The sequence below is a fragment of the Chlorocebus sabaeus genome, chromosome 22 (genome assembly GCF_047675955.1).
Source record: "Chlorocebus sabaeus isolate Y175 chromosome 22, mChlSab1.0.hap1, whole genome shotgun sequence".
Classification (NCBI taxonomy): domain Eukaryota; kingdom Metazoa; phylum Chordata; class Mammalia; order Primates; family Cercopithecidae; genus Chlorocebus; species Chlorocebus sabaeus.
The window spans coordinates 88,447,052-88,460,065 of NC_132925.1; the positions used below are offsets into that span (position 1 = coordinate 88,447,052).

The 13,014-nt window shown below is 50.0% G+C and overlaps 1 protein-coding gene across 5 annotated transcripts in view; it reads right to left on the reverse strand.

Moving 5' to 3' along the window:
* The window catches only part of DOCK3 (dedicator of cytokinesis 3), a 675,444-nt gene that overhangs the window by 3,242 nt on the left and 659,188 nt on the right, over window positions 1-13,014 (reverse strand). For 3 of the 5 annotated variants that reach the window (XM_073010128.1, XM_073010127.1, XM_073010125.1), the window contains 4 exons: window positions 6,341-6,459; window positions 5,091-5,178; window positions 1,364-1,486; window positions 738-820 (listed from right to left, as the gene is read on the reverse strand). In XM_073010128.1, coding sequence (XP_072866229.1) covers window positions 738-820; window positions 1,364-1,486; window positions 5,091-5,178; window positions 6,341-6,459 — 413 coding nt within the window. The remainder of the gene's footprint in view (window positions 1-737; window positions 821-1,363; window positions 1,487-5,090; window positions 5,179-6,340; window positions 6,460-13,014) is intronic. The other 2 variants (XM_073010126.1, XM_073010129.1) reach the window with 2 other exon arrangements.

Genomic DNA, 13,014 nt, shown 5'->3' on the forward strand with positions numbered 1-13,014 from the left:
ACAGCATGTTTCTTGTTTCTTCAGCAGCAAGCTCCCAGCTCCTCCCACCACCCTGAAGTAAGCCAGTGGAACTCCAGAATCATCTGCATTTCAGTGACCAAAAAATGGCCCTGCCCTGGCTGCTGGGCATTGGTGCCCCCTGGTCCCAGGTCCCAGGCTGCCGTCGGTGGCTCTGGGATACTGACATAAAGGCTGGGTCATCAGGCCTGTTGAGGGGGACAGAAAGAACCCTGGTGGGCCATGGACTAGAGGAATGTATTCTGCTGCTAAAATCTGTGATAGACTCAGTCTTTTCCAATTTGCAGACAAACTAACAGGTAGGAAATTTTACTCTCCTGAGTTTTTCATAAAGTTCTTTCTTTTACTGAATTCTAGTTTGAAATGCTCTCTGATCCACCACAGGAACATCTGTTTAGCTAGCGAACTATGGTGTGTTGATACCTTGGTGCTGGCTGACAGCCCCCAGGTTTCCCAGTGCTCACTGCCCACACACTCTTGGAACTGTGTGTTGTTGTCTCCAGGACCCTCTGATCTCCCTGCCCCCATCACATTTGCTGCAGGACATAAGTGTGCAACTGCAGCTCAAGTGTGGCTCTGGCCACCCCCAGCTTCTGCCAGGCTGGGGAGAGAGGTGAAGGGGAGGGCTCCAGTTCCTCCTGTAGACCCCAAGGGTGGTTCTAGAGCAGACAAGATGACTCATCTCACAGCCTGGTGGGGCTGCTGCTTCAGTACATTACCTTGCGCAGGGTCCGGGCAGGGAGGGCTGGGGGGGTATCACCCAGAGGGTGGTGGAAGGCGTCAAAGTGTAGGGAGTAATGACCTGCAAAGGGAACAGAACCAGAGCCTCAGCTGGGGGCCCTGCACAGGCTTCATGCCAGCACCATCTTGCTGGGCCAACTGGGCAGGCATGAGCAGAGTCCCCTGGGGACCCCTCAGCATTGAGGGCTATGGATAAACCTCTCTTTACACTGGCCTTCTCCAAAACACAGGCTGCTGGGGTAGAAGAAACCCACTCCACACAGGAAGTCAGAAAAGTTGAATGCTTCAGAGTCTGTGGAACAGGCCTCAGGCAGCGGCAGCTGTAGCCGACTGCTAGGCGATGAAACAGTCTGGTGAGAAGTGTGCCTGGCAAAGTCAATTCCATAGTCTTCAGCCTTCTAGTTGGGATGGCCTTCCTGAGCTAACCTGCTGTACTCAGAAACCCCAAAGCCCAGCAGGATCCTTCCTGTGGTGGGGGTGTTTTTGCTTTGGCTGAGTCGGCCCAGAGAATGGCCCATCTTCTCAGCTTAGATGGTTGTTGCTGTGGCCCTTGAGCAGAGTCTGAGACCAGGGACTATTGGGGACCCGCTGGAGGTCTTCTTACCATGCAGCAGGCTTCGGGGAGGCACTGGGGGGGCCAGGATGCGCCCCATATGGGCAGACAGGAAGGGCTGGGCCTCTTGGGCTCCGCTATCCAGACTCCAGCTGCTGGGGGCTGCTGGCACAGCTGAAGGGTGGAAACAGATGGCATGAAGGGAGGTTACTTCTTGAGCCACCCTCTGGGAGAAGTACAGCCTGTGGCTTCTCCAGTGTGCACCATGTATCCAGCACACGTGTGGGGCATGCCAGCACCTGGAACTAAAAACACTGGCCAAGCAAGGCACTGTGGCCCACAGGGGAGACTGCCCAGGGATTGAAGCTGCTTAAGAGGAGGGCAACAGAGTGAGCTTATGTCTAAAGAGTATTCAGGATGAGACAGCTGAATGTGCAGCAAGGAGTGAACAGCTGCGGCCTCTGGGATCCGCCAGGAGAAGAGAAAACAGGACAGAAGAGTAGAGATGAGAATGAGAGAATAGAGAGAGAACACAGGACATAGAGCTCCTTGCCAAAGTCTAGAGTCAGCTCTCCTACTGCCCAGGCTCAGTAGGAAAAGCAGGGAGCAAAGACAGGTACCTGTTGGAAGAAACTGCAGCCCAGATTCAGCTGGACTCACTGCTTCCTAACAGGAGGAGGGAGGGCTGTGGAGCCCATGAGTGCCCTTTGGCATCTAGAGAACCCCAGTACCTAGCACCCACATGCCATGGATGCAGGGTGCAGTGGGCCCAGGATAAAGGGAAGCACAGAGTGCCCTTCTGTGTGTTAAAGAAGGAGTCTACTGCCAGAATACTGTCCCCTCAGCCACAGTTGGGATGACAGACTTTTCAGGAGGAGAGAGGAATGATGGCTGGACCTTGGGGTCTGAGGGTGCCACTCTGCAGAAGCAGCAGTGGACATGTGAATTCTCTTGGTCAGCTCCTCCTAGAGAACAAATACCAGCAAAAAGAAATATGTCCTTTCTCTGTTGGAGCCAGGCAGCTCCACTCTCCCCTTTGGGCTATTAGCAGCAAAGAAGCAGCTCACAATCCAGGTGCTGTCACTGGATTTGTTCTCAGGCCGTAGTAGCTACATTGAGCCTGAGGTTTGGATTCTTCCTGGTCTAGACACAGAGAGGGGAATTTCAGGGCCTAATGGGAGCTGAGAAGCTTTGGAAGGGAAGGAGCTAGAGTCTGTCCTTTGAAAAGGATGTGGCCAGAAGGGCTGGGCCCCCTCAGCTGTCCAGGGATAAGATTGTGACATCCATCCACCATCATCATCTTCCTCATTGCTCAGGAACTGGTGTGGGCTTGCAGCAGAACACAGGGTAAAACTCTACTGTCTAAACAGCCTCAGTTCTGAGGAGAATTGCCCAGTCTCCTGGTATGGTTGATTGCTGGTGGCAGGAAGGAGGGGTGTGCCAACGATTGAGTTGCAGGCAAGACACTTAGCTGTTGCCTGAAAGGAGGAAATAATTCTGCATCTAATGAGCATCAGATGGCTTTCACCAAATAGCCTCCTCAGAGAGCCTGAGCCATCCCAAGAACAGGCCCACTCACCTACACTCTCTACAAGATGCAGCATGAGCTTCTTGGTGCTAAGGCTCCCTGCACCTTCCCCTCTCTGCCAAAAAAAGCACCTTCTCCATAAAAAGCCACCAAAGAAGTATCAGGGAATAGGAAGCTTGGAAATGGGTCTGGGCAGCTTCCCTAAAGGGGTTCTGACAGCCCAGGATCTCAGATGCACACCTAGCCCTGGAAGAATTAAGGGGTGCAGATGTTCACCCACAATGGCTCAAAGGAGCTCTAGGCCAGGAAGGCTATGGGAGAAGAACGCTGACAGGGCTGTAATGGTTTACAAAAGGGTGCCTGCCTGAGTGACTCCACGTAGACCAGGAACCATCAAGTTTGCCCTGCAGCCTGATGTCTGCGAGCGGTGGGGCCAGTAGACCTTTGTCATGTAGCACATGTGCACTGGGCTAGAGGGAAGGCTGATATGGAATGGCTTATCATAGGAAAGGAGGGGTGATCCCAGCTGTATCCTGTCGCCTCTCTCCCTCACCATTAACAACTGTCCAGCACCGGCCTGAGGCCGCCAGTGCATAGCCCATGGTCCTGAGGGCAGGCTCACCTTATCTGGGAGTCACTGCGTGGCAAAAAGAGATACCTGTGAGAGATGTAGTCCTCATGGGACTCAGAACCCTGATTGACAAGAGAATGATGAGAAGTATGTACAGTTCCTGCCCTGGAGGATCCAGGTAGAGACTTAGGGAGCTACACTCCGGCCTGTGTGTTGCCACTGGGCAAATGTCTGATTAGCTGCCCTCTAAATGCTGGCCTTGTAGTATGGATATGCTTGCTCTGGGCTCACCTCTGTTCTGAGACAACCCTCCTTTCCTTCCATACCTAGTAGTGGGCATGTCCAGCTCCTTGATGTAGTCTGGCCTTAGCCTGAGGCCTGAAGCACTAATGTATCTGGTTGGGATAGGGTCCTGGTCTGGCCAACAGCACCTGTTTGAGCTCTAAGCCTATCTAGACTCTTGGCTACTTCTGACGTTGCTCTGCATCTCAGCTGAAGAAATGCCACTGTGGATTCTGGCCCTCCAGGCGAAAAGGGCACTCTGTTTTGGGTCACAGGTGCAGAAGTCCAAGAAGCTGCATGTTTTCGGGATATACAACCTTGAAGCTATGAAGGCATCTTCAGCCAGTCTCCAGGCCCTTTGTGGCGGGGCACCCAGCTTCAGTGCCCATCAGTTTTTTGTCTCTTTAAAGACGACACAGAGGTATGTCCTCCATGATGAGCAAAGGCAGAGCATAACAGTGGGGACAGCACATAGCACTCGATGAACAGGTACGATGATAACGTGATGATGACAGCTTTGGAGGGACATGTTCTGATGGAATAGGGGATGATAGGTTGTATTGGTAGGAACTGAATGTGCCCTAAACTCCAATAGATGGAGCAGCTAGGCAGAGAACCTGTGAGGAGAGGGGTGGATATGAGGCCAGGTTCTGGGTGGCAGGAAGGCTCTGCACTTAGTATTACTCTCTGTTAAAATTAACTCAGATCTCTGTGTCTGAGGTCTGAGTCTGCTTCTTTCATCAGCTTGCAGAAGCAGAACACAGGGTAAAATGCCCACTCTCTAAACAGCCACAGGTCTAAGGAGGATTGCTCAGTCTCACAGTATGGTTGGTGGCCTGGCAATAAAAGATGAATTCACAGCAGCTGCTGGCCACAGTGGCAACAGGAGGACTGGACTCCTTTGGGGCACCCTGGGCTTCACTTGGAGAAGCCTGTCTTTGGGAAATAGCATGTCTTTCCCCTTCCTCTTGGGGCTTGTTTCGCCATGGCCTATTCTGAGCTCCAAGGAAAGATCCCTGAGGGCCCAAGCTGAGAGGGACCAAAGGGGCCACAAGGCCTGCTGAATTCTGCGGGTGGTTTGGAGGAGTCTAGGGAAGTAGTTGTCTACAGTTTGCACACACAAGCCCAAGTTTCCATAAAGGTGGGCTCAGGGCAGGAGGCAGCTGGGGCCTCTTTGAGGGTAGGCCCTGGGGAAGGAGGGATACAGGATATAAACCTTAGCATCAAGCCAGACATGGGTTAAATAGTGAGCACAAGAATTGGTCAGAATTCTGGACAGACAGACAGACCTGAGTGTTGAAGTATGGCTTAGCCCTGGCCAGCTGGTACTCAGGGACAAGAGTCAGACACTCAGGATGGGGACAGACATGGGGGGAAGGCCACCTGGGGAACAATACCTTTTTCAGCCACAGACAGATTGGGATCACTGCAAGGTTTGCAGGCTCCGACCACTTGCTGAAACAGGGCTCGCTGGAAATTCGGCGGCTGAAGGAAGGAGATAAACATTATAGAGAGTGAAAACAACCAGTTATATCTTGGGAGGCAGTGTTGTGGGCCACAAGAGACAGGGCATTACAAGATCAGACAGGGAAAACAAAGCAGTGGTACAGCTCACACTTGAGATATACTGAGACCTCCTGGCCAGCCCCAGGAAAGACTGTCCAGGATGTCTGGTTCTCATTGCTTCTATACACAATATTTGCAATATCATCCTCCAGTATCTGGCTAGGACCCAGGTTGTCTTATGTAGGGCCCAAGAAACAGAACATAGCTACCTGGGAGCATCTGTTTGCATCCTTTTGTCTGGCCAGAGAGATCCCCACTTCCCCATGAGCACTGACAGGTTTAGCCTCCTGGAGAGGCCCTGCACAGGCCCGTGTTAGTGCCGAAGGTAGAGGAAAGGACAGCATCAAGCCTAGAGTCACAGACAGGACTTGCTGTTTTGATGGGCAGCTGCCAAGCAAACCTCATCCCTCTAGCTGGCAGAGCCGATCAGGCACAGGGAGGTACCACTAAGAAACTCCTGGCATTCTGAGGCTAGGTAATGGTCACTGAGAGGTGACTTTTATGGACCCTGATAGAAGGGTGGGGGCAGACTGCCCAGGGGAGGGAGTTAATCCCTACAGCTTCTTGATCAAGGTCCCCCAGGCAGAGCATTTGGAGAGTTGTGCAAATGGCATGTAGAACAGCCCAGCAGGTAGTGAGGGACTTCAGCTGGATGGATGAATAAAAGAGGCAGACTTTGCTCCAGTGAGGATGCCACACAAATAGGGAGGAAGAACATCTTCCAGACCAATGTGTCCACCACTGCCTTCTCAGGACAGGCTGCAAAGAACCAATTACCTCCGCTAGACTGTTTAGGGATGAGGAGTCCAGGAATCTGGCGGGAAGGACAGATAGCTACATGAGTAGTGCTGGTTCCAATGGTGGTTCCTGCCACCATTCTACTCACGCCTACACTCTGTCTGGATTGCTGGTCCTCAGGTTCACTGCACTCCATATCCAGGAGCCCAGCAGCCTTTTGAGGGATCTTACAGCGGAATGAGAGAGGCATGTAGAACAATGCAGAAGGCCCAGCAAATGCAAGGAGGGAAGCACAGGCTAACACGCTTGCAGCAGAGGGCAGTCAGTGTGGTGGGTCTGTTACCTGTCCGTTCTCCAGGATGGCTGCTGGATACATGGCACTGCTTGGGCGGTCCCGGTATGTGGGCAGCAACAACATCATTTCACGGGCATGGCGGTACTTATCTGGCAGAGAGGGAGAGCCTGTAACCAAGTGAGAACAATCAAGCACAGATGACAAGCCACAGATGGAGGGTCCAGCAGTCAAGCATCCTCAGGATTAGGGAACCAGGGTAGGTGTCCCTTGCAGTTAGGGTGAGGATGAGCTCAGCAAGCACAGGAGGAATGAAGCAGAGCCTGGTTGTTAGATGGTGGCAATGGCTGCACCTCATGTCCCAGCCAAGGCTGACATACGGCAGGCTGGTGAGATGCAGATCTGCTGACACAGCCCCCACCATGCTCAGAAGCAGAGGGTGAGGAGAGTTAAGAACTGAAGCAGGGTGGCTAGGAGCTCCCTGCATCCAGCACTATCAGGGAATGGGTGTGGCCTGTATGCTGGGCTCTCCTGGGGTCCAGGCATGGGAACAGGCCAGCTTGCAATGGAGACACTCACACAGAGACAGAGACACTCAGATAACATAGCCACACTGTTATTACTTGACATACTGCATCTTTACACACTTACCTTCTGACACCACTGGCCCTGTTCTCACCTGGCTCCCTACCGGCTTTTCTCAGAGGCTTCCCCCGCTCCAGATTCTAGGTACCCAGAGCCTGGCCTCTGCCTTCCTGCCAGTCCTACTGCAGCCCTAGAGCCAGGCTGGCTGGGGGCCAGGGCTCTGCACTCAGGTTGCTCTCTGGGGTTTTGCTCTGTGACACTTGCCCTTCCGTTAACTCAGGGTTCATGGAACTAATGTGGAAATTATGGGGCTTTAACCCAGGCTCCTTAGTTGACTTGATTCATGTTCTACTCCTGTGGGGTGCAGTGATTTTCCCTAGCCTGAGGGACTGTTATGGAGGCCACACCAAGCCACATGTGGTGTGACTCAGTCCCCATGGATTCAGGCCTCAGCCATAGGTCCAGGAACTTGTCAACCCATGGTCCTTGAGAAGATCTTCCACAGAAGCAGCAAGAGTAACTTGCTGGCTTTCCTGGGGGAATGGGTAATTTGGAAGGCCCTCCAAATGTGCTCATTGTACCAGATACCAGCATATCCATGAGAAACCACTGGGGGAATCGGAGCCATCACAGGAGGATCACCTGGACCTCAAACCTCTGCCTGGCTCTTATGGTTGAAACCCCTGTCTGGGGTGTCATCTGAGTGAAGCTGGGTAGTTTAAACCAACCCATGGGCTCCAGCTGAATCTGCAGCTGGGATCAATCTGCAGCTCCTAGAGGCTCTGTGTCTCTGGAACTCAGGGTCTCTGGGGCTTTCCCTTGAGTGTGCAGTGCCAGCACTGTCAGGACACAGCTAAAAATAAGTCTTCTTCAGCCAGCTTGCCACAGGAGTCCTTGAGAAATTCCTCTTGTATTCATGTCAGTCCAAGAAGATGAGACTAAAATACTTTGAAGAAGTCAGCCTAATAAACACCAGTAATGTAACTTTTTCCACAGTTGGTCTGAGTAATCCTGTTTGTAGAACCTCAGGGCTGGCTTTAAGACCCAGTCGTTAAAAAATGTTCTTTCACTTGTAAGAGAATGAATAAAGTATAATTTTTAAAACTCAACCTGAATTGCTATTTTGTGATTTTACTGGTTTCTATGTTCTCTTTTAGAACCTGTACTCTCAGGCAACCTCAAGAAGATGGCTATGTAAAGAGAAATGAAAAAAGCACCTATTCTCACTGACTGATATAATACTTTCCCAGCAAGAAACTCTCAGAATGCTTCCTGAGCCTTGAAGCCCACAGCTCTAGACAGGACTACTCTCTGTTCAGTATGCACAAAAAAACACAGCACTTTTAGACCAACTCAGTAACATCAAACCCATATCTAATGCCCATTCCACACCAAGCATGTGATTGGAACCTGGTATACTGTCTTGCTTAGGTTGTCTGTGATCTCTCACCTCATGGAGCTCACAGCTCATAAAGAAAGCCCCACATCTGCATACTCAATATGCTGATCTGTGTGAGGGGGTTAGGATGGAGATACAGAAGCCTGAAGGCTGTAGCCAGGGCTCAGGGGCTCTGCTGAAGATTCAGACTCTTGTTATGGTGGTCTCTCTGGCTATGGTGGCCACAAAGGGGTGCTCTGTGCCACCACTAAATTTTTTACCTGTACCACTTCACTTCCCTCCCCCTGCCCTCTGCCCTGGGCAGCCAATCCCATGGTAGGAGAAGGTGATGGTTACTTTTCATGAAAATATTTGAACACCACAAGGGTTTCTGTGTTCATGGGACTTCTAAATTATGTGAGTTGTAGTCTAGTAAACCCCAGTGTCAATGAATTACTTAAGGATTATTCAAAATCCCTGTTTCCTAGCTCCAATCAGCCTTTTGATCAGCAGGGGGAGCTGTCAACTCACAAGAGTTTAGACTGCCTTGCAGGCCATTCCTCTCTGACATTTCCAAAGCAACAGGAATCACAGCAGTGTCCATGGGTATGGCAAGGAAGGCCACTGGTCTCATGACCACTCTTGGGAGTGGGGAAAGTAACCCCAATGCAAAGGACTTCCCTCAAGATCACCTTTATGAAAGCTTTCCCCTCCCTGGTAATACCAAACACAAACCTCAAACAGAGTGGACTGTTTCCTCCCTTTTTAGCCCAGAGTGCATCTACATCTACTACATGCATTTGAAAGCATCAGTCTTTCTCTATGATGCCATGTCACACAGACCCTTCTATTTTGTCTCCCAGGGCCTAACACCGTGCTTGACAGATGTAGGACCTGCACCTTTCTCCAGATGAGCCTGCACACGGATTGTATGGAAGTTGTGGTCTAGAAGGGACTTCCTTTCTTTCTTACTTCCTCTGATCTTGTCACTATTCTCTTTGGGCCCAGTTCCAGTTAACCATTTTGCTTATTTTTGCACTTAATGTTTACCCCCAAAAGGGAAGGGGCTTCTCTCAGCCTTCCTCTGTGTGATATTCCGGAGTTTGGCCATTGTGACAGCTCCTCTCCAAAAATGGTGACCATCAACGCCTTCCCTCCCAAAACACACACGCCATTCCTTACAACATGAGGTGTAATCTCATTCCCCTCTCTGGTATCTGGGTTGACATTAGTGACTTGACGAGACAATAGAAACATGGGGACTTCCTGGGACATCCAAGGCTGGGTAAAAAGGAGCCTTGAGGCTTCTTCCTAGGTCTCTTGGAATGCTTTCTCCGGGGATAATCAGCTGCCATGCTGTGAGAAGTCTAAGTCACATGGAAAGGTCATATGTAGGGGCTCAAGTTGACAGCCCCAGCAGCACCCCCAGCTGACCACCAGCATCAATTGTCAGCCATGTATGTGAGCCATCTCGAATATCCAGCCCAGCTGAGCCTTTAGATGATTCCAGCCAGTGACATCTGACTCCAAGTGAGAATTGCTCAGTGAGCCCTGTAAACCCACAGAATAAGAGATGATAATAGATTGTTTTAAGAAGTTTTGGGGGTGGTTTATTATGCAGCAACAGATAACCAAGTCATTTGAAGTAAAAAGGAGTTATTTCCAAACAAGGAGAAGATAATTTCTCTCTATTCAGCAGTGACGTAGTGCACCACCTGCCCCTAAGGCAAGAGCCATGCAGATTCCTCACGAGCATTCAGTAAAAGCTTGATAAGTGAATAAATCAGTCAATAGCTGGAAGGAAAAGGTGGTAACCGCCAGCCTGTGAGGTCCCCAACAGCAGGGCCTGCTTATTCCTCCTCTTTCTTCTTTTCAGGACACTGAGTATCTGAAACAGCCTAGAGGAAGTGTCTGACCAATGTCAGAGTGTAATTGAGTTCAAATGTTCATCCTTGGTTGCCTTTTGTGTTTATCAATCATCATGATTCAGAGATCTGTCCTCAGCAAGAATACCAGATAAAGTCTTAGATATGTCTGAGCATATCTTAGATATGCTTTAGGTTAGGGAAAAAAACAAAACCAGAGGGATTAAAAAATCTGTTTCTGCAGCTCTGTTCAGGACTATTTACCTGAAGATACTGTAAATGCGAACCTCAACTGTGGCATTCATGGCTCAGGGTTTCTTTTCTTTTTATTCCCAAGGCTGTCTTTCAATGTGCCTTCTTCATAACACATATCACTGCTCCTTCTCTATGTCTGCAGCCTTCACATACTGACAAATCTTCAGCATGCACCAATCTTTTGGTTCATTTGTCCTATTTAGTACTAGAAATGTCTGCTTTCAAATGCTGGCTCCCCTTTTCTGACCTCAGAGTCCATGCTAGGGAGGCAATATGGGCAGTGGAATGGGCATGAGAGTGAGGGCTGGTGAGTGAAAGATTTGTGAACCAAACTTAGCTTGGCCATGAACTGGCTAGGTGGCCTTAATCCCCTTGCCCTGGAAATTAGGGCTTGGTCTGAATACTTCAGGTGGAAGTCTGACTGCCTGCTGCAACCTTACTCCACTTCCCTCTACAATCTGCCAAGGCTTTTCCCAGGTGGTCACTGCATCTTTTCACTGTGCCACATGGCCATCACCCCTACTGTGGGCTTCTCTCCATCACTCCCAGTTGTGGGCTTCATGGGTTTCTGTGCTTTGGAGAGCTTCTTTCCTTAACGACTTCTCATGTCATAAATTTGTGCTGTTACACCATTCAGACATAGATTTGGTCTTTTCACATAGTCCCATATTTCTTGGAGGCTTTGTTCGTTTCTTTTTACTCTTTTTTCTCTAAACCTCTCTTCTTGCTTCATTTCATTCATTTGATCTTCAATCACTGATACCCTTTCTTCCAGTTGATCAAATCGGCTACTGAAGCTTGTGCATGCATCACGTAGTTCTCGTGCCATGGTTTTCAGCTCCATCAGGTCATTTAAGGACTTCTCTACACTGCTTATTCTAGTTAGCCATTCATCTACTCTTTTTTCAAGGTTTTTAGCTTCTTTGCGATGGGTTCGAACATCCTCCTTTAGCTGGGAGAAGTTTGTTATTACTGATCGTCTAAGCCTCCTTCTCTCAACTCGTCAAAGTCATTCTCCGTCCAGCTTTGTTCCATTGCTGGCAAGGAGCTGCGTTCCTCTGGAGGAGAAGAGGCGCTCTGATTTTTAGAATTTTCAGGTTTTCTGCTCTGGTTTCTCCCCATCTTTGTGGTTTTATCTACCTTTGGTCTTTGATGATGGTGACGTACAGATGGGGTTTTGGTATGGATGTCCTTTCTATTTGTTAGTTTTCCTTCTAACAGTCAGGACCCTCAGGTGCAGGTCTGTTGGAGTTTGCTGGAGGTCCACTCCAGACCCGCTTTGCCCGGGTATCACCAGTGGAGGCTGCAGAACAGCAAATGTTGCTGTCTGATCCTTCCTCTGGAAGATTTGTCTCAGAGGGGCACCCTGCCATATGAGGTGTCAGTTTCCCAATACTGGGAGATGCCTTCCAGTTAGACTACTCGGGGGTCAAGGACCCACTTGAGGAGGCAGTCTGTCCATTCTCAGATCTCAAACTCCATGCTGGGAGAACCACTGCTCTCTTCAAAGCTGTCAGACAGGGATGTTTAATTCTGCAGAAGTTTCTGCTGCCTTTTGTTCTGCTATGCCCTGCCCCTAGAGGTGGAGTCTACAGAGGCAGGCTGGCCTCCTTGAGCTGCGGTGGGTTCCACCCAGTTTGAGCTTCCCGGCCACTTTGTTTACCTACTTAAGCCTCAGCAATGATGGACGCCCCTCCCCCAGCCTCGCTGCCACCTCGCAGTTTGCTCTCAGACTGCTGAGACAGAGGTGAGCGAGGCTCCATGGGCGTGGGATCCTCTGAGCCAGGTGCGGCATATAATCTCCTGGTGTGCCGTTTGCTAAGGCCGTTGGGAAAGCGCAGTATTAGGGTGGGAGTGTCCTGATTTTCCAGGTACCATCTGTCACGGCTTCCCTTTGCTAGGAAAGGGAATTCCCTGACCCCTTGCACTTCCCGGGTGAGGCGATGTCCCGCCCTGCTCCGTGGGCTGCACCCACTGTCTGATAAGCCCTTGTAAGATGAATCCGGTACCTCAGTTGGAAATGCAGAAATCACCCGTCTTCTGTGTCACTCACGCTGGGAGCTGCAAACTGGAGCTGCTCCTATTCGTGACGGGGAGAATGGAACCAAGTTGGAAAACACTCTTCAGGATATTATCCAGAAGAACTTCCCCAATCTAGCGAGGCAGGCCAACATTCAAATTCAGGAAATACAGAGAATGCCACAAAGATACTCCTTGAGAACAGCAACTCCAAGACACATAATTGCCAGATTCACCAAAGTTGCAATGAAGGGAAAAATGTTAAGGGCAGCCAGAGAGAAAGGTCGGGTTAGAAAGCCCATCAGACTAACAGTGGATCTCTCGGCAGAAACTCTACAAGCTAGAAGAGAGTGGGGGCCAATATTCAGCATTCTTAAAGAAAAGAATTTTCAACCCATAATTTCATATCCAGCCAAATTAAGCTTCATAAGTGAAGGAGAAATAAAATCCTTTACAGACAAACAAATGCTAAGAGATTCTGTCACCACCAGGCCTGCCTTACAAGAGCTCCTGAAGGAAGCACTAAACATGGAAAGGAACAACCAGTACCAACTACTGCAAAAACATGCCAAATTGTAAAGACCATGGATGCTAGGAATAAACTGCATCAACTAATGAGCAAA